Source organism: Protomyctophum parallelum (assembly GCF_964188405.1).
Source record: "Protomyctophum parallelum genome assembly, chromosome: 16".
NCBI lineage: Eukaryota > Metazoa > Chordata > Actinopteri > Myctophiformes > Myctophidae > Protomyctophum > Protomyctophum parallelum.
This window is the reverse complement of record NC_139711.1, coordinates 8755477-8776290: the sequence shown is the minus strand read 5'-3', so window position 1 is coordinate 8776290 and position 20814 is coordinate 8755477. Positions and strand designations below refer to the sequence as shown.

General features: G+C 43.9%; 1 protein-coding gene across 4 annotated transcripts; it reads left to right on the top strand.

Moving 5' to 3' along the window:
* The first annotated feature begins 8107 nt into the window (after window positions 1-8107).
* On the top strand, window positions 8108-20562 carry LOC310873354 (cytoplasmic polyadenylation element-binding protein 4-like). Of its 4 annotated transcripts, none has more exons than XM_083785720.1 (12): window positions 8108-8246; window positions 9326-10442; window positions 10568-10666; window positions 12375-12465; window positions 13470-13520; window positions 13642-13665; window positions 14930-15106; window positions 16170-16259; window positions 16355-16473; window positions 18535-18649; window positions 18748-18929; window positions 20321-20562. In XM_083785720.1, exons 2-12 carry the CDS (start codon window positions 9381-9383, stop codon window positions 20546-20548), a joined length of 2238 nt encoding a protein of 745 aa, XP_083641846.1. In that variant the 5' UTR covers window positions 8108-8246; window positions 9326-9380; the 3' UTR covers window positions 20549-20562. The 4 variants fall into 4 exon arrangements, with proteins under 4 accessions (XP_083641846.1, XP_083641844.1, XP_083641847.1 ...); XM_083785718.1 differs by having other exon boundaries at window positions 12372-12465; XM_083785719.1 differs by lacking the exon at window positions 8108-8246 and adding an exon at window positions 8531-8847 and having other exon boundaries at window positions 12372-12465.
* The last annotated feature ends 252 nt before the right edge of the window (window positions 20563-20814 follow it).

The following is a 20814-nucleotide window of genomic DNA, read 5'->3' as shown; positions in this document are numbered from 1 at the left end:
GGATGGATGGATGGATGGATGGATGGATGGATGGATGGATGGATGGATGGATGGATGGATGGATGGATGGATGGATGGATGGATGGATGGATGGATGGATGGATGGATGGATGGATGGATGGATGGATGGATGGATAGATAGATAGATAGATAGATAGATAGATAGATAGATAGATAGATAGATAGATAGATAGATAGATAGATAGATAGATAGATAGATAGATAGATAGATATCGCTACCACACCTTGTAAAAATAACTGACTGTATTATAGTCATAATATTAAACAATGTAACATGTCTGTGCTGAGTGACTACAGCAGCAGCTTATGGCTGACCTACAACTCACCTATTGTATGAAGGGTACTGCTAGCAGGTTGATATGGCAACAGAGACTGCATCAATAAGGTATCAACAGTAATCAGGTCTGTGTTTAGTGGCAGCATTGGGCTCTGTGTCTCTGTGAGAAGAAACCTGAGATGTTGAGAGCTGCAGGTGCTTTGTGACCTCTCCAGGTGATCTGGCGTGAAGTGATTAATTAATGACTCCGGGAATTAATCATTTAAGAACCATCAGCAGGGAATGAATGCATGCTCTGCTGGACCCTCACAAGATGTATTCACGTCCTTACTGTATGTGTGTGTATATGTGTGTGTGTGTGTGTGTGTGTGAGTGTGTGTGTAATGTGTAATTGTGTATGTATATATATATATGTGCGTGCGTGCATGTATGTATGTATGTATTTGGTTAAAATGGGTAGGGTTTAAAAAAAGGCAAGAGCTTGCTCTGGTGCACTGGCCTAAAAGTGGGTCCTTAAAAACTGCTAAAACTTCTGAAATGTATGTATGTAGGTATGTATGTATGTGTGTATGTATTTAAAAGGGGGCTTTTTTGTAAAAAGCCCAGCCCACAATACCTTCATATATTTAAAGATAATTCAAAAATAGGGTTACCAGTGAAGGGCTAACTGCCTATTCACTGGGGACTATGCAATAATGCAAGGCAGAGGCGTCCACCCCCCTGAGTCCAAGTTAGGCTAGACCGTATGTATATATGTATGTATGTATGTATGTATGTATGTATACTCTATGTATGTATGTATGTATACCTTTGAACACTGATGTTAGATTATTCTGTTTACTTGTTTAGCTCAATATTACTGTGTGTCTAATATAGAGAGGAACTTCTATTGCACCACCTTAGTTTCCATGGGGAGCACATAGCGTGTTGCAACTTGCACTTAGGAGGAACCGCTGACACAGGACACAGCTGACATCAAAGAGATTCTGTGTTGACATTCTGCTCAGGTTACTCTGGGCCTCAACAGTAGGCCTGGCTGGGTCAGATCAGATCCACTGGACTCAGCAGTCAGCAGCTCACAGAGCAAGGTAGATAACCCTCATCAAACACACACACACACACACACACACACACACACACACACACACACACACACACACACACACACACACACACACACACACACACACACACACACACACACACACACACACACACACAATATCTTACAGATTGTTGAAGAATCTGTGATGCAGACAAAGTATAGCCTTGCAGGCCAAATTATGTTATGATGACGTCCTCTGGTGACATTCAGGACTAGTATAGGCCAGATCACAGCCCATATGGGGATGATCTTTACATCATTTCCAGGACGTCAAGTTGAAATAACATAGCTTATTCTGGGCCAGATCTGACTAGTAAATTACTTAAGTTGGACTATAGTCATTGGTTAGACCAGTCATTAGTCCTACAACTACAACCTATCTCAAACCCTCACCCTAAACCTAACCTCCCACGGGGCAGCACACCTAAACCTAGTCTAAACTAAGTATGCACCCCCTTAAGTTGATCTGGCCTCGATCGTTCTCTCTCTGATTCATCCAAGACGTCCGTCTTTATAGTGGGCACTGGGCAGAATTGATGTTGGTTGAATCAGGTGATATTCTGGGCCAGATCTGACTGGTCTTGATTTGACTTGATCTGGCCCCAATCACTAATTTGTCCATGTCCTGGCCGTGCTTGCTGGGTTAACTTCCCCCTCATACAGGATGATCTAAAAAAAAGGAACGGGAATTAAGTGACAGTGAGATAGAGAAACCAAGAAAGGGAGTAACAAAGAAAGGGTTTGCTTTATTTGAAACCTGCAAAATGCAGCAATCTCTTATACAACTATAGTAGTACTAGTAAGTAATGATAACACAATGTAAATGTCATAATCTGTCTGACCCCATTTTCAAGTTTGTGCTTCCAGTGACACGGATGGACCACTGAACACACAATTGTGCCTTCATTTGTCTAACACCTGAGACTGACACCTGGATCGGTAGTCGGTTATGCAAAGAGAAAGAATATAAGGAAACTCACCAGTGTTGCCAAATTTTGCAAAAGAAACAAGCAGTCAGGTCTATGAAAACAATCCCAAAAGAAGCAACTATGCTGTATGATCACGCACACACGCACGCAGGGTCCCCAGCCAAATGAGTTAATATAGCATCCAAAAGAAATTACCACTTCAAACCCATCACCTACCTGGTATTTGAAAATAGCCGATCTACTATTTAGAAAGAAAATCTTGAACAAAATATATAATTATTTTAAATTTGAAACATTTTAACTGCACAACTCTTGTATGGTGGTCCCTGGTACCAAATACGTGAAAACGTTTGACAACCACTGTTTTAAACGACATTAGGAAGCATGCCCAAATAAGCAACGAAGCCCCTCAATAAATGCAATCCGTAGCCGCCAATATTTACAAGCGACTTTACAGAAAAGGAGAAAAAGAATGAGCCCAATGTCGCTTATAATAAGTGGACATGGCAACACTGAAACTCATTGTGCAGTTAAACCACCCCAACAGGACCAGCAGCACAGCGGACTGGGGTGGAGTGAGACATGCTATAGAATGGGTGGGGTCTGCCGTAGGGACTGCAGGGCAGAGACACCAGCTGAGGAGGTTAGCGTACATCAGTGTTTCCCAAACAATGGGTCAGGATCCATTGTAGGGTTGCAGAACAATTCTTTTGGGTCTTGAGGGAAATATCCCTTTTGTATTGCATTTCCTAAATGATAATCTTTTCGTTATTTCAAAAGAAATAACAAAAAAATAGATTTACAAGCTCGCAGAGCGTCATGATAAGACATGTTGTGAACTTGTAGATCAGCAAAGACAATTGAATAGAGCTAAAGTGGTTAAGATATATGGGATATAATTGGGATAATAAATGACCGGTATATTAGACAGGTATGGTGACAGCATGAGGTAGATTAGATTCATGGCATTTAGCTATTAACACACAGCAATACCTTCAAAGTGTGTGTATTTGTTATAAATGTGGTGGAAGGGTTGGAGGGGGTACCTTATGGTGGTCAACGAATTGAGGGGGTTGAGATCTGACCAAGGCCAGATTAATCAAGCTCTCCAGCTCGATTACGAGCTGAAAATAGCAGCAGCTTATTTTAATGAGATTGCTGTGTGCAGTGCTCTGCTCTGGGCTCAGTTTAGTGCTGTCCAATAAATGGTTGTCAGTCTCTCTCTCTCCCTTAATTCTCCCTTTCTCTATCTCTCTCACTCCCACACTCAATCTATGAATGTCTATAGATACATTATATAGTATGCACTATGCATGTACTGTACATGGACATGTATTATTTACATGTTTTTGCATACTGTAATATGAAAGCATGAATATGAATGCAGCTGGGCAAGCTTCTTAAAAAAATTTAGCCATGCAGCTAAGCTACTAATTATTGTTCATGAAAGGTAACAGCTAGAAGTTAGTTAGTTAGTTAGTTTCATTTATTACATTGCTTGGTTGAATGCTTGATTCTGATTGGTCAATCGCTGAATTCATCGGTCTGTTATTTCCCGTATATCTATTCTACGTCCGAGCATAGACATGGTAACGCCTGCCTCTGATTGGCCACCGACCGACACTGCCGGGCTTACCAGAGTTTCCTCCGAGGTGGAGGATACAAGCTGGATAGTCTGCTGCGCGAGGTTACTCCTTGGTGGGAAATAAATAAATAATACAAGTACGATATATAATAACAAAAGAGAATGACAGCTTGGCATGTGCAACACTAACTTTTATTTTTGTAGAAGAGGCAAACTAAGCAAACGACATAAACAATATTAGTTTGCCTCTTCTACAAAAATAAAACTTACAATTTACTGTCGCTCAGGCCACGCTGCCATTCTCTTGCACTTATTATTATTTCCCACCACAGAGTAACCTTGTGTCTCGGAGGACGCTTTGGTGAGACCGCGGGGGCAAGACGGGCAGTGTCGGTAGGCCAATCAGAGGCAGGCGGGGCGTTACCATGTCTATGCTCGGACGTAGAATAGATATACGCTGTTATTTCTGGATAATGAACGCTCCGCTCTATAAATTAAGTTGTGTTCAACGCGGGTTGAGGAGTGGAGACCACCCACTGCTCAACCTGATCACGCCCATTCTCTACCTCCTCACCAAGTTCACCTGCGTCCCTAGTCTCACAGCCAAGCGTCCGAGCCAAGGCGACTGACCGCTCCCGAGCAGAGCACGGCGGTCGTCAGGCTCCCGAGACTACGCCCCCATCCTGAGTCTCGCCCTCCTCGGGCTCCTCATCAATACACCTACATCTCACTTGTGCAATAAATACTCCTAACCTTGAGCAGTTGGTGTGGTCTCTTACTAGTAAACAACAACAGCAACAACACTTACACAATTATCTTCATGGCAAAAATGCAGGACAACAGTGGTAAATGCAAAACAAATCTAGAGACATGGTATAATGTAGTGCCTTAATGGCATTAGAAATGAAGGATATTTTAAAGATGTTACGGTTAGCTTTTGGTACTTTGTACCAGAGGGAAGTAATTCTAACTCCCTGCAGAGTGGATGAAAGGGGTCATTTGCTATCTTGACAGCTTTTTTTTCTCCGAAGTACTTCCTTGTAGATACAACTTCATTGTTTCTGTCTCTTCCCAATGATTTTTGAGGCAATAGGTTCACTATTCGCTGCAGCTTGCTTCTTCTTACATTAAGATTGCCATACCACATTGCCATGTTAAAAGTCAAGATTCCCTCTATCAGGTTCTTATAGACTGTTTCCATGATATGCTTACTCACTCTAAAGGAGTTGAGCTTGCGTAGTAGGTGGAGGCGTTGGTTATAAGTTTTTTAAATCTGGTCAGTATTTTCACTGAAATTGAGTTTGCTATCAATATGCCTAAATATTTAAAAAAAATCTACTACCTCCACTATTTGTCCACTAATTGTAATGGACTGCACATGTTCCTTTTCATGAATGATGTTATGAAGTTATTTAGTTTTTTGTCACACCAGTTCTGAAGAGATGACACACTGTCTATATGCTTCCTCCCTTGCTGTGTCCCCCTTCTTCAGTAAGGCAACCAGGGCCATATCATCCGCATACTTGAACAAATGAAACATATCCTGGTCTAACTGGAATAAATTTGTGTATAAGGAGAAAGGTAAGGGTGATAAGATAGTCCCCTGCGGAGCACCAGTGTTAACTTTTCAACCTATCTTCATATAATAGGTCCTCACTAATAATCATGATAAAATGGCACGATTTTTTTCTACTCAGTCTGTGTCTCATAGAAGGGCTGTGGGCAGTTTAGAAACCGTCTTCCAGTGACATCATCATTAGATGATGAATGTTTAGATTTTCATTATTGTGAGAACGATGGCTTCCATTTTCGCATTGCAACTTTTCAGGACTAGAAAGCCTGCAGTTTTTATTAGCTTGTATTCCCCATCGATGATGTCACTGGAAGACGGTTTCTGAAGTGCCCACAGCCCTCCTATGAGACAGAAAACGGGAGTTAGAATCTCAAGAAGGGGGAAGTGAATGACCTGGTGACCTATGATGAGTCCATCCATGTAGTAATTTACTGACAAGTTGGAGTTCAAGAAATTCAACAGAAAAAAAGAGTTAGGGCCGATTCATACTCCTATTTTACCGCTGTTTCGGCGCTGTAGTGCCGAAATGATTTTGGCTCGTCAGAAATTTTCAGTAGCACCGAAGAGCCGACTTTAGGACGGTACCCGCCCCCCCGAACCTCAAATGACGTCAAATTGTAGGCTCTACAGCGCCGAACCGACTTTTATTCGGCTCTAAAATAGGAGTATGAATCGGCCCTTAGAATCTCAAGAAGGGGTGTGCACCGGATTGTCTGGTTGAGTCATTATTATTAGGACATTTTACTAGTAGTAGTCAACAGTTGAGAAACAGTGGGATGTATACACATGGGATGCATGCATAGCATAGTGTTAACTTACAAAAGCACTAATCTTAGCCCATATCCCCACCCAACACAATAGTGGTCCCCAGGTTGATTCTAAGTCAGGGTGGTGGTGGTGGTGGTGGTGGTAAGTCAGTCCCTGGTTCACAATCAGTTGAAAACCCCTGCACTAGAGGGTCGGCCCACCGGGCATACCGGTATGCCTGGTAGGCCTACGTCCTGTGTCCACTCCACCCCTGGCAGGTTGGTGCCTTGCATGGTTTCCTCCGCCACCATCAGCGTATGAATGTGTATGGATGGGTGAATGTAATGCACAATCTATGTAAAGCGCGTTTGATAGAAGTGCACCATTTACCATTTAAAAGCTACAAATGGAAGGCATAATTGTAATGGACAAACTGCACTACAATGCCTCAACGCCATTTTATGTTGATGTGCCACTGATAATGTAGTGATGTGACTTTTGTCAAGCTATAAGCCAAGCTGTGGACATTGCTCTTGTCTTTGTTTTTATGTCATTTTGTTTTCCGTGTTATACAAATGTGTGACAGTATGTGTTGCATACAAGGCTGCTCGCCTTTGTATGCAAGACTCGCAAGACACATTTCAGTGTGAGCTGACAATAAAGTAGGCCTACTGGTGGGGAAAAAAAGGTGAACTTATACACAAAGCTACTGTGCTACATCATGATATTAATGTGTAGCTAGCCACAAAGCTGGGGAATGTAGCTAATTTTGATACTATTAAAAGGTACTGCAAGTGTCCAGTATGCAACTATGCATGCATTCATGTGTGCGTGTGGCAGGGGGTGTATGTGTGTCTGTCTATCTATTCATCCATCCATCCATCCATCCAGTGTTCTCTGCTAGTACAGAGAATCTTGTCCTTGAGGTCTGATGACACAACAGATAAGGTTCTAGCAACTGCAGAGGGGGTGTGGGTACTGGGTAGAACATTTGCTTTTCAAATGATCTCATCTGCACTGGCTAAAATATCTTCCTCCAAAATGATATGCATGTGTACACACACACACACACACACACACACACACACACACACACACACACACACACACACACACACACACACACACACACACACACACACACACACACACACACACACACACACACACACACACACACACACGGACACACACACACACACACACACACACACACACAATCTATATAATATATATCAGGGCTGCAAACATTGGAGTGTCAGAGATTTAAAATGATATGCATCACATTATTATTAAATAATGTGTTGCATATGCATCACATTATTTAATCAGTTATTTTAAACTCCTGCGGGGGGTATCATCTCAGGCTCCCTCATGAGGGGTTAAACAAATGCCTTTAAGTACCTTAAAGATCATGTATATTTGCACAATACAAAACCTCCTTCCATCGTTCTCTCCAGACGTCCATCGATCCTTATTTGGGAAGAGAGGAACCTCTTGAATACATGTGCCGGCATTCATTGAAAAGATTCTTTAAAGGGTGACGATTTATACTTTAGTTGGGTGTTGGTGTCGCGCGCGGCGCAGCCGAAAATAGCTAGATCTACAAACTCACAAGGCGTCGCGGCAGCGACGCTTTGTGAGCTTGCAGATCTGGCTATTTTCGGTTCGAGCGACACCGGCGCGCAACTAAAGTATAAACTCGTTTTTTTTCAATGGGGTGTGGTCTCTCAACAAGCGTCCAATCAGACGGCGTTCATGTGTTAAAGGGAAAGGGAAACCCTGGCAGCGCTGTGGCTGGTGGTTTACTGGGAGAGGGGGGCGGGGCTTGGAGACGGAAGTGTCTCCCGACTGGCCCACAGCTGTCAACTAGGGGAGGAGAAGAGACCATTTACACACCGGCTCTGCTGCTGCTGTGAGGAAATGCAGAAAACGGAGAAAAGCTAAAAAGAGACATGGCAACAACATCATCCAAACGATAAAAAAGGTCATGTCACCAAACTAAAAAGGTAGCTATCGCACGACACCATCGATTACCACCGAGATTATATTTACACGATATTATTATAAGGTCTGTCGTCTGTGCAGGGTTTGGGTTGTTGCGGGTTCGGTCGGTCGGTGGTGGTGGTGGTGGTGGGGGGGACGACTGTAAATGATGATGACAAGGATCGTCAGGGCTGTGTGACATTGAACATACAGGACACGAAACCGACGAGGTCGTTTAAAGAGCCATGCACCATTTCACAACTTAGATCGCAGCCAGGTTTGTAGTAGAATTCCTCCGTCAGCCCTGTCGTCGCCGATCGTTGATAATGTTCGCGTCACCCCGTTTAATATTTGAGTAACATTAACGTTTGATCGCCCCCCACCCCCCATAGCAGATGGTTTGCAGATCCATTCCGGGGTGTAGTGGATCTATCTGCTGCAGTCTAGTCTGTCGGTCGGGGCTGCTGGCGGTGGTGGTGATCCGATCCCCGGCCTAGTCCTCGTATGAGCTAGGGAACTACCCTAGATTCTGAACAGACAAGAAGAGACGTCATCAGCATTTTCCACTATTTAAATGGTCGGCGTACGAGGAGGTCATTGCAGAAAAAGCCAGATTTCCACACGGTAGGTGTCCGTGCTTCAGTCGTGCGTCGCGTACACGCACGGTGCAGTGCACGGGGGGGCTTTAAAAATGACCATTGCAATGCGTTGTGTGATTAATAGGACACATGCGAGGAAGGTTGGCGGAGCAGCTGTTAGCTTTAGTGCTAGTCGCAGAACGACCTTTGGAGACGTCGGCTTTACTAGCCCAGGTTGTTAGCTGCCTGCTGGCTAGGTTGGGTTGGGTGTTTTTTTCCTCCGTGGTGTAAAACCGTATATCTTAACGTTACTAAGGCCTCCCATGAACGGCTAAAAGCGAATCAATGATTTAATCTAATTGATTCCATCACAAGACCAGGCTGGGTGCAGCCTTTGCAAAGTCATTGCAAATTGGTAAAGCTGGTTTTTTGAGGCCAAATCATATTGTGCTGTAACAGCCCTTTTTTATTTTCTCTTACCCCACTCCTACTCCTCCTTGCTGTCCTCTTTACCTACTTTTCAGAATAAAGAAGACAGTAAAAGACAAAAGTCAAGTGAGGATTTACTGGGTTTCATAAATGGGGGACTACGGGTTCGGAGTCCTGGTGAAGAACAGCAGTGGTAACAAATCTGCTTTCCCCGTAAGGATCCCTCCTCACCTCCAACCCCAGCCCCCGAACCCCCCCAGCCCCCCATCCTTCATAAACAACACCTGCTCCACCAATGGGGGCAGTGCTTGGCTGTTTCCGGCTGTAGCCCAACACACTAACATGCAAGATGAGATCCTGGAATCAGACAAGTCCAAGGCCTTGGACCTCCAGGACATGCAGGAGAAGTCTCCGGCCCAGGCCCAGCCTCAGGCTCTCTCACCTGGTCAGCAGGAGGCCGCCGGAGGCCTTGGGGAGCTTGACGGGTCACTGCCCGATGACGGCTCCCTGGAGAAGGGTTCCCTGGAGAGCAGTAGTGGGAAGGAGAAGCTAAGGATGGAATCTCCAGTGTTGGGTGGCTTTGATTACCAGGACAGCCTGGGTATGGGTACCAGCTGTGCTCAGTCCACTTCTTCCTCCTCCTCCTTGACCAGCTTCAACAACTGGTCCCCCGCGGTGCCGTCTAACCCATCCCCCGTGGTGGGGGAGGATGTCGGAGGATTCTTCGGCCCTGCTGGCTCCAACGCCAACGGGCCCCCTATGCTGTTCCAGAACTTCTCCCACCATGCCGGGCCTGGTTTTGGGGCCGGGGCAGGCAGTTTCTCCCCACAGATAGGACCGGTCTCCCAGCACCACCCTCCTCCTCCTCACCCGCAACACTACCACCCACACAATCAAGGGATCCCGCCGCAACACCGACGCTCCCCCGCCAGCCCTCACCCTCCCCAGCCTTCATTCCCCCAACACCCCCATCGCTCTGGAGCCTTCACCCAGCTGCCCCACCTTGCTCCTGCCCAGAGCAAGCCCCCGTCGCCCTGGGGAAGTTACCAGAGCCCCTCCACCCCGACATCCACTTCCTGGAGCCCTGGTGGCGGGGGCTATGGTGGCTGGGGAGGCACACAAGGTGTTCGGGAGTTTCGCAGGGGGCTCAATGGAGGTGTGGCAGCACTGAATTCCATTTCCCCACTGAAGAAGTCCTTCCCGAACAACCAGGTAAACGAGATTGTCATTCCTCATTTAGACTGGACGAATAATCCCAGTAGGCCATAGTATTAGCATTGACCCATGAATACAGCGAGTTGATATGCAAGAAACTCATGTGTGAAACTGTTCTTTAGGTCCCCTCTCAGAAATACCCCAGAAACAACTCCGGTTTCAACCACAAAGCTTGGATGGAGGACAGTATGAGCCGCAACGATGGTGTTTACCCTTTCCAGGTGAGCTCATCACAGCAGGCTGGGTTTTTTTTAAGTGTACATTTCCAAGAAAGCAACAACCACCAATGTGCCCTTAGGTTGCAGAGAGACTCCACTCACCAATCCCAAGTTAATGTTTGTATCAAAGTCAACAAAGTAGCCTTTGTGAGTTTGTGCAGAATGGGATGCAGTAAATGGATCATCTGATCTGAACCGTGGCAAATTGAAACTTATTGTATGTATATATATACAATGAGGCTGTTTTTCAATATCATTTTGTGAAACTAGACTTCTGATCACATGGCATCTACTATATCAGTGGTTTTCAACCAGTGGTCCTTGGGGGGTTCCAGGTGGTCCCCAGCTAAATTATGGAGTTGGTAACCAAATGGACCCATATAGATCTTTAACTCTTGAGAGCGTAAAATAGTTTTATTTTACACTCTCGAGTTACATTATTGTTATACATCTGCATTAATTAATTTACAAGAATTGGAGAACAATTAGAGAATATAGAATAATTGTTATCTTTGATAACAGCCCCAAACATCTTTAAATATGTTAAAACCGTGCCATGTATATGTTTTTCTGTTGTAGGACCTTGGATTGTATAGTTTAATACCTAGTTACATCATGGGCACAATGCAGTCCAAATATTGTTGTTCATCTTCATTTGTTGCTTCTGTGAAACCAGAAGTGACTCCATTCACTTGACATGAATCATGTTTTGCCAAAACATCAGTGGTTTTCAGCCAGTGGTCCTTGAGGATCTGCCAGGTGGTCCCCAGCTAAATGATGGGAAGTTGGTAACCAAATAGACCTTATAGATCTTTAACTCGAGAGTGTGAAATGGACCCTTTTTTGGGGTTCATTTGGTTTCATTTTATGCTCAAGAGTTGAATTATTGTTAAACATCATTCTGCATTAATTTACAAGAAGTCTACACAATTAGAGAAGGATTTATTTAATTTATCAACGTTTGCCTGTTGACAAAATTATCCAACAATAACAAAATATTCTTGGGTCTGAGCAGCTAAATCTCATCATCAAATGGTAAGTGGCTCAAATGCCATACCAATAATGGACCTTGATATGAAATGGGTTGAAAACCACTGACACAAATGAATGCAAACAGTCAATTCTGCCAATAAATGAATAAATAAAAACAATGAAATTCTGGGAAGGGGAAATGGCCGACGGAAGTTCTTTAGCACAACAAAAATCAATACGTAATCAATATCTGTGTAATCCTAACACTGCCGCCGGCAGGCGGCGACTGTGGAAAAAAGTACCAGGACTTGTTTTATTAGATGTTAGCAGAATTGTATTTGACGTTTGTTTAAATGTGGTTGAACATAGAAGCAACAAATACAGATGATGGACAATGCTTTAACTTGCTGTAACATCCAGGTTTCTACATATATAACCCAAGATGTTTTGGTGATTGAGAGAGACACACACACACACTATGTCTCCGTTTAACCATTTAAGCCTTATATTCTTTGGTGTATGCTGCTCACAACACATCAGTTAATTTTGAAAATACTTGCCTATAATGACAAATGCCACAAATGGGTTGAAAGTGGTTAAAGGATAAGTTGATGTTTCTTTTTAGCTTTTTCATCCACTATTGGCATCAGTAATCTGTGTCTGTTCCTTTTTTTCCCCCTCCTTTCTGTAACGAGTGGGAACAGCAAAGGCTAATCGTTGTCTTCCTCTTCTCCAGCAGGAGAGAACGCGCTCCTTTGATGGTTTCAGTATGCATTCTCTGGAGAACTCATTGATTGACATTATGAGGGCTGAGCAGGATTCCTTGAAAGGTTGGTTGGTTCCCACACTTAAAAAAAGCAAAGCAATGATGGGATGTGTATTCCGATTCCACCACCGTAGGTACTGTGAATGCGGGCGGGCAATGCCACGGAAAGAACGGGGGAATCAGAAACCTACCTTTAATATTCATGGGTTTGTTCCGAGATGCGGACTTCATTGTATGCATACGGTCTCTGTAATGGAGACTGATTATTTGATGTCAGTTCGGCAAGGATATCATGCTGAATCAGCCTTTTACGCTAATGCACAATGAAGCCTTAGTTAAGATGCTCTGAGAGTGGTGGGAGTGCACACACAGTACACTTCTGTACTCTGTTTTAACTTGTGATATTACCCCCCCCCCCCCCCCACACACACACACACACACACACAGACTCTCCAGTTAGAACAAAAAATATTTTCTTGTCACAGGAAAACATCCTGCTAAATCTAGAGTCTTAAAGAATGCTAATCTAGGCCTGTTGATACAAGCAATTTAATGAGTGCAACTGGTCTCTCCTGATCACGTCGATGATGATTTGCTGCCAGTCATTTACTGTATGACTCCGTCATGACAGTAATGTAGCTGCTGAAATTCCTACTGTATGTAATCAAGAACCTACTCATGTGACCACCATTTGTCAAGGTTAAAAGCAAGTCATGCAGTTATTTCCAGGGTGATTTTACACATTTCATTCATTCTACCACTACATATAGGATGTTTGCTACTTTCAGGGTGCAGTGTCATGATCTTCGGATGAATTACTGGATTTTATATTCATATCCTGATTCTAAACACACTTACTGTAATTTGTACAGCTATTGTCCATTATCCCAGACATACAAAGAGTACATCACACCCATCCATTTCAACATAATCTTAGTTGGTTATTGAGCTGCTTGGATTTCAGGGAAGAAATGGATTATTGGCTCTCGGGGTGGGGTCTCTGATTGCATAAGACTGTGCAAGATTGTGTTGCCCTCTGTTTCAAATTTCTTATGTTGCTTCATCTAGGTCGCTACGGTTTCTCTCACCAGGGTGGAGACGGCCCTTTACCCATGAATGGTATGTAAATTACATGCCTAAACATATTTGTAATAGTGTAGTGTTGATTTATAATCTCTTGTATCTTAAAAACAACAAAGTCCCTGTTGTCAAATAGTGTTTTGTGTTGTTTTACACGCAGCTAGGAGTTATGGCAGACGACGAGGTAAAGCTTGTAAATGTGCTTGTCTTGTTTTTTTTTCTGTAATGCTATTTGCAAAGCGGCCACCACACCTCACATGCTGACTGGTTTGGCCTGTGTGTGTGTTTGTCTGCTGATTTGTTGATTGTCACTGCTTATTCTGCCTTCAAATGTTGTTTTGACCTCCTTGTTCTGCTGGGTCTGTAATATGCCTAAGTCTCTAGAGACAGACTGTTGGCCCACACAATCTTCAAATGCTTCCGCCTAAAGGCTGCAGCATACTACAAACGACGGCAAACTGTTTTCTGTTCGGGCAGGGTTTCCCGGTTTTATGCTCGATGTGGCTCCGCATTGTGTTCTGAACAGTAGACCCGCCACCGCGTTTAGTCGGAATCGGAAATTTAACAACTTTATTGCCAACTCAAAATTTGAAAGTTTTTGTTTATTGGGAAGAAGGGGTCAAGGGGAAGACGGGAGGTGCCGGTGAATTTGCGCTATGCTTTGATATAAACGAATTGCGAGCGCATTGGGAGGTGTTGTTTGGTTAGGCAGTTCTTCTTGCACATCTAATATTTCTAACCAGCCCATGGGCAAGGCACTGACGAAGCTTAGTTTTCTTCGGCAGGTCAATCAAATGACTACGTTTCTTGTTCGGTTGGTGTATGCTGCAAAATAAAATGGATGACCTGCCCCACCCACACTTCTGTTTCACCTTTTGCAGTCGCATAAATAATTCCTACTTTAAATCAAATTTGTCGAAGCCTATCTAGCTTGCTACTTGGCAGAAATTGAAATTCAGAAATATATGACTGATAGTTGACAACTTCATGTTGCAAAGTTAAAGGGGTGCATATCTTTGGTCCGACGTACTAACAGTCCGACACGCAATAGTCCGACACCCTAACCTAAACCTAACCACACGCAGAAGCCACGGGTGAGTCTTCACCGGCCACGGATGTCGGACTATTGGTACGTCGGAGTAACGCATGCCCCCCCAAGTTCGAGACTTCTAGCATTCGAAGATTGTGGAAGAGTTGTCTGACTCGAGAGACTAGATGTATGTCTTTTTAAGGGTTTCTTGTCAAGAGGTAGAAGTGATAATGATTCTAATTCTGTTGCATCAAAATTAAATCATTGCCTGCTCATGTATGTACTTTCTTGATGTTGAGATTTTGTTTGTGTGTAGAAATGCCTTTGTCGTTGATTTTCAAACCAATGAGGTCTTACTAAGTTGTTGGAACCCTGGTAGTAGTGAGCCAATGTGTAACTGTCTCTCTCCCCCCACCAGGCCATTCCTCTCTGTTCCCCCTGGAGGATGAGCGCTCCTTTGGAGAAGAGGACTCAGGCGACCAGGGTCTCGCTGGCCTCGGCTCCGCCCACTGCTTCCCCCATCTCAATGGGGAGCGCGTGGAGCGATACTCGCGCAAGGTGTTTGTGGGCGGGCTTCCCCCAGATATAGATGAAGGTACAGGCTCGTATTCATACTTCACATACACTACTGTAACCTTAATGGAATGATGATGTCTGCTCTGTCTCTAAACGGTGATGCAGTCATGCAAATCAATGGACTAGCATTCCCTGACTCCCAAACATGTTTGCATGCAAAAGAGACAACATTGTATATCGCCAATTTTCCAAATGACTGAACAGTTCAAGAGATTTAGACATTTAGAAGTCAGGATGACAATGAATATTGACACCAAATACATTTATTTATATAGTATGACCGCAGTGTGCCGGGTCATTGTACTAGGCTAAAACGATGTGCAACATATCATGGAATGTAGTGGGGACATTCTCTTGAGTGTACAGGATTTGATGAGGGCCCAGGTAGGGCCGGGCCAAGATTTTCGGGCCTGTTGCGAACTCTAGTTTTTGCTGGCTGCCGGGCGCGGCTGCACTAATGACTTTGGGGCAGGCCCGTCTACAGTTTGAATGGACAGATATCAGTCAAAAGGGAGACATCGAAGAGGAAGGATGGTTGGGGAAGGATCCGATCAACATATAATAATAATAGACAGTAGAGTAGTATTTTATTTTTTTAATTGACTCTCCAAAATTTGAACATACCCTGGTATAGTATTTTGAACCATGTGCAATCAAGCTCCAAAATCCAAATGCATACCTACAGTATTTTGTGCCCCACTTTATATAATATGATGATATGATCTCTACAACGTTGTCAGGGTGAGTGTTTGAGATGGGTGCAGTACATAGTTTAGACAGTTACCAGCTCATATACAGTTGTTGGAGGTCTTCCTATTTATCCATGGTGGCTGGCGTCAAAGTTATTTGAAGGAGCCTGTACGCCCGATTGGACAGTAGTCTATTTAGACCTGAGGCTGATTTTAAAACCACCTAAACTGTTTTCTGAAAAGCGTACAAATGTTCTCCATTGGGAGCTTCATAAAGAGGCATTGGTCAGCCAACGATGATCAATTTGAATGGTAATAGTATTTTAGTAAGTGATTTGTGACAACTGATTGCATGGTAATAACATACAGTAATTTATTTCTTGCCTCAATCAGATGAAATCACTGCCAGTTTCCGCCGATTTGGACATTTGTTTGTGGACTGGCCACACAAGGCGGAGAGCAAGTCCTATTTTCCTCCTAAGGGTGAGTTGCTGTGCCGTCGCATATTGAGTCCATAAAATATTGAGGATGAGAGTGCAAGTCATATATCGTCTTCTCAAACTCTCACCTCCCTATAGGTTATGCGTTCTTGCTGTTTCAAGATGAGAGCTCTGTTCAGGCTCTGATTGATGCCTGCATTGAGGAGGATGGCAAGCTCTACCTGTGTGTCTCCAGCCCAACCATCAAAGACAAGCCTGTGAGTATCATTCTGTATGCTAGTATAGCCCTAGATGCCAGCCAACAAACGTGTTCATTTAATGCTGAGCATGTACAAATGAACCTGTAAAGTGTTAATCCGTAAGTGCGGATTTGGCTGTGTACCTGTGTCTGGAAACTGATACTGTTATTTTAAAATCGATGCGTTGAAATAACGTGACTCAAATTTCTTCCCGCTGTCTTGCACCTAAAATGGCTGCCGTGGTAGTTTAGTAACATTGGGCCTCATTCACTCTGTGCTGAACCACTTTAATCCTGGTGTCCATGTTTTGGACAATTTCAAATTCTTTCAAGCTTTCAAACCCTCCCCCCCCCCCCCCGCCCCCCCCACAGTAAATGGAGTGCTGTGAGCTTCGATCATCTATTTTCTATCTACTATTCATATTATATAGGGCTCAAATGATTAAACACTGCATAGGCTAGTGCTACAAGCAATTTATGCACATTTAATTTGTTCTTACTCTACAAACTAATTCAGTGTTTCATAATAAGGAATTTATAATCATTATTCAACGTATTGATTCATTAGAAGCATATGTATTTGACTTATTTTATTAAGCTTAAGCAGATACAGGCTATGAGAGAAATACATTTAAAGAGCTTAAGTGTTAAACGGGGAAACAGACAATGTATGTGGACTTTTGCCTTTCATAGTGCTGCAATGTATTCATTCCCAAAACCTACTAACTGACATGGTCAATATTTCCATGGGCAGATGCATGTAGTGGAGACGTCCGTCCCCATAATTCATTAGCGTCTATGAATTGGGCTATTAATTCTCTAATCTCTACCGTGACCAACTCCACCCCCTTGTTCTCTCATGCCGACTCCTGTGAAGGCATGTCCAGACAGGTTCTCTCACTTCTCTCTCTCCAGTGTATGCGATTCCCAGGTCGGTTTCTTTTCTTTTTGTCGCTCATTTTTATTTAATGCAACGGCCCTGTGTATGGGCCAAGGTTTTACAACAAATGCATGGGTTTTTACATCACTTGGTGAGGTTATGATGCACGCCAGAGCGAGCTGCTAGACGAGCGAGCGAGTGAGCAGCTGATGGCTTACCGCGCCATAGGTGAAACAATTAAGTCACCCACACTCTCTGTGCCTCAGCCAATCACAGTGATTGGGGGTGGGGTTTTGCGTTGGGAATAGCATGCACTCATCTTTCCACCATCCTCTGAGAGCACGCTGGTGTTCTTGTTGGGCCATGGTATTATGCTAATAAGAATGTTCCATAAGTATGTGTAATTACTCAAGTGGCGGGTGGTACTTTTGCTAATTTACCTGACGGTAAATTAGCATGCACATTTGGTCTGTTCACAAACTAAGATTATGTCATCTATACACATATTAGTGAATTGACTATATTCACACAGCGACCATTTTGCTCATGTCATATTTGCGGGTTGGGAAGAAATGTCACCCTCTTGGGCTGGCATTGCATTAACTTAATAGCAAAATGGCTGTCATGTGAATATGGTGAAATTACTTTCAATTTGAACAAAAGATAATTACTAAATAAACCTACTCCTTCCATGCTCACAATGATGCGTAGCTTGCAGAGTTAGTTCAGTCAGATATACTTGAGGGGCTCATTCAGTGTTATGCAATACCCACATGTCATTTGCTGACATGGCAATCGGCTGACTAATTGGGTGGGGTATTTAAGCTCACTTAAGTCTGGATTCTTCCTGCGTTCCTTCATCTGCATACTTCCTGGTGGTGTTATGCACTGTTTGCTCCCGCCACCACCCCAGCACCACCGGTGGGCTCTGCTTTTCTGTTCCCCATGGGGGGTGTTGTTGTTCTATATCTATCTCCCTGCTCTTAATGCTTACTGATGGTTGTGTAATTGTGCCGAGCGGGGAGAAAAATGTAGCAGAGCCGAACGCCAAGATAAAATGTTATATGCACACTTGTATTCTCATGTTCAATCTATTCGGGAGTTATCCGTCTGAAATGTAAACTATGCTCACTGTAGAAGCGGAGCGACTTGAGTGAGATGAATAAATGAGTTTTGTGGTTCTGTGTTTTTGTTCTGCAGGTCCAGATTCGGCCCTGGAACTTGAACGACAGTGACTTTGTAATGGACGGCTCTCAGCCTCTGGACCCGAGGAAGACAATCTTTGTTGGGGGTGTCCCTCGTCCTCTGCGTGCAGGTAGTGGTAACCCTCATGTCAACCGCTGGAAGGGGGCTTCACCCATGTCATGGATGCGTGTTGTCAGTTGCCATAATGCTTGTGTTTTGTCATTCCAGTGGAACTTGCTATGATCATGGACCGTCTGTATGGAGGTGTATGCTATGCAGGAATTGACACGGATCCAGAGCTTAAGTATCCGAAAGGGGCGGGTCGAGTGGCCTTCTCCAATCAGCAGAGCTACATTGCAGCCATCAGTGCTCGATTCGTTCAGCTGCAGCACGGGGAGATTGATAAACGGGTGAGTTGATGCCCACCATCAACCGGTGTTCGGGCGGTAGTCTTTCTGCAATTTCTATGTTTAATTCTGCTTCTTTTTAATATATTCCGTTGAGTGACTGCTACTCATCAAAATTGTATATACTAGTCCTTACCCGTTCTGAATATATGAACAGCAAATGATGTTCAGTGTGGTGTAGAAACAGCGCGGGTGTTCACGTTAAATTGCCCCGTCCGAGTGTTTTTCCCCGTGTAGGTCTGTTACGCTGAAAAGTGTGTCCCAGTATTAATCTGTGTCCCTCCCAACATGCATTTCACTGGTGACCCGGAAGCTGCCCCAACATGCATTTCACTGGTGACCCGGAAGCGGACAGATACACAGACAGCGATCGCTAAATTATTAGATGGATTGCTGATATAATTCGAATCTTTTTCCCCTTGTATATATTTAATTTAATTTGCACTATACCATTCACTTCTATTGAGGGCCTCCCTTTGATTTCCTTAGTAATCCCTTAGTTGAAGATATCTGAAGAAATCATGCTTATCCAACATGTATTTATCACTCATGGGCGGTAGTCTTTCGTGTCTGAAACGACATGCACATAAGGGTGTTAAGAAGATATTCACATTCATTAATATTAATCACATTTATTAATTTATTTAAAAAAATTCAGTGTTCAGTCCAGAGCACTCACTCTACTCTCTGCGCACATGCTATGGTTCAGTCATCGAGCCATCCATCTGCTTCCCGGTCAAACTACACTCACTTTACTGTCCATACGGCTATCCCTGATCCCATTTAATTGCAAACATGCATGGGTAGAAAACTGCAGACTGAGTGGCCATGTTGGTGTCGGACTATAAATAAATAAGCAAACTTCCAAAACATTTTATTGAGATCCGGGCATTTGTGTGCTTGTCGATGTGCAGGGCCAACGTCTGCCCTGTGTCAGTATTCGCTCGCCTGACGGCTTACTTGGCCCAAGCGTCTTGAGTCTTCACTGTCACCATGCCAGTCGCCCGCCTACCTTAATGTTCAGAAGTGCGCACTTCTACCTCCTGCTAAACCATGTCCACCCGGGTAAATTGTGAGACCCCTTACTCAGCCCTTCCACTTTAAACCTGGCATCCCTATTTTGGGCATGTCACGGGTGAAAGTTCTGAAGAAGGCCGCTGCTGTTGTGTGGCAGAAATAGCAGATCTACAAGCATCACACAACGCACGATTGCAGATTTGCCTATTGCATCACGCGTTGTGACCTTGTAGATTGCCTATTTTCGCTAGGCAAATGCCATAGTACGACAAGGTAAATTCGGGCTAAGGGGTTGATACTTCCTCTGTACCGTCACATATATATATATATATATATATATCCTCAACTCTTCCTTGTCTTGGCTCCTCCCTCCCCAGGTGGAAGTGAAGCCATATGTCCTGGATGACCAGCTCTGTGATGAATGCCAGGGCACCCGCTGTGGGGGGAAGTTTGCTCCGTTCTTCTGCGCCAACGTGACCTGCCTGCAGTACTACTGTGAATACTGCTGGGCTGCCATCCACTCCCGAGCCGGCCGTGAGTTCCACAAACCCCTGGTGAAAGAGGGCGGTGACCGGCCCAGACACATCTCCTTCCGCTGGAACTAAGGAGAGAGAGAGAGAGGGGGAGGGGGATGGGAGGGAGAGAATGTGGGAAGGGGGGGTGGGGGTACTTAGGATAGGGCTATGATATAGAAAATAAATGCACTTTTTCTTTTTGCTGGTTCCTTTAAGTTAAAAAAAAATCTTTAAAGCTTAATTTTATTTTATTTAATTATTTTTAAATTGGGCCTTCTAAAGAAAAAAAGTAAACGCTAAGAAAAATAGTGGAATCCCATTTATGTTTTGGAATTTTTAAGTTAAAGTATGCATGA

Coding starts and splice junctions, on each gene's coding strand:
- LOC310873354 (XM_083785718.1), top strand. CDS start 9,381: ATGGGGGACTACGGGTTCGGAGTCCTGGTGAAGAACAGCAGTGGTAAC. Junction 10,443..10,567: donor AGTCCTTCCCGAACAACCAG/GTAAACGAGATT, acceptor ACTGTTCTTTAG/GTCCCCTCTCAGAAATACCC. Junction 10,667..12,371: donor ATGGTGTTTACCCTTTCCAG/GTGAGCTCATCA, acceptor CCTCTTCTCCAG/CAGGAGAGAACGCGCTCCTT.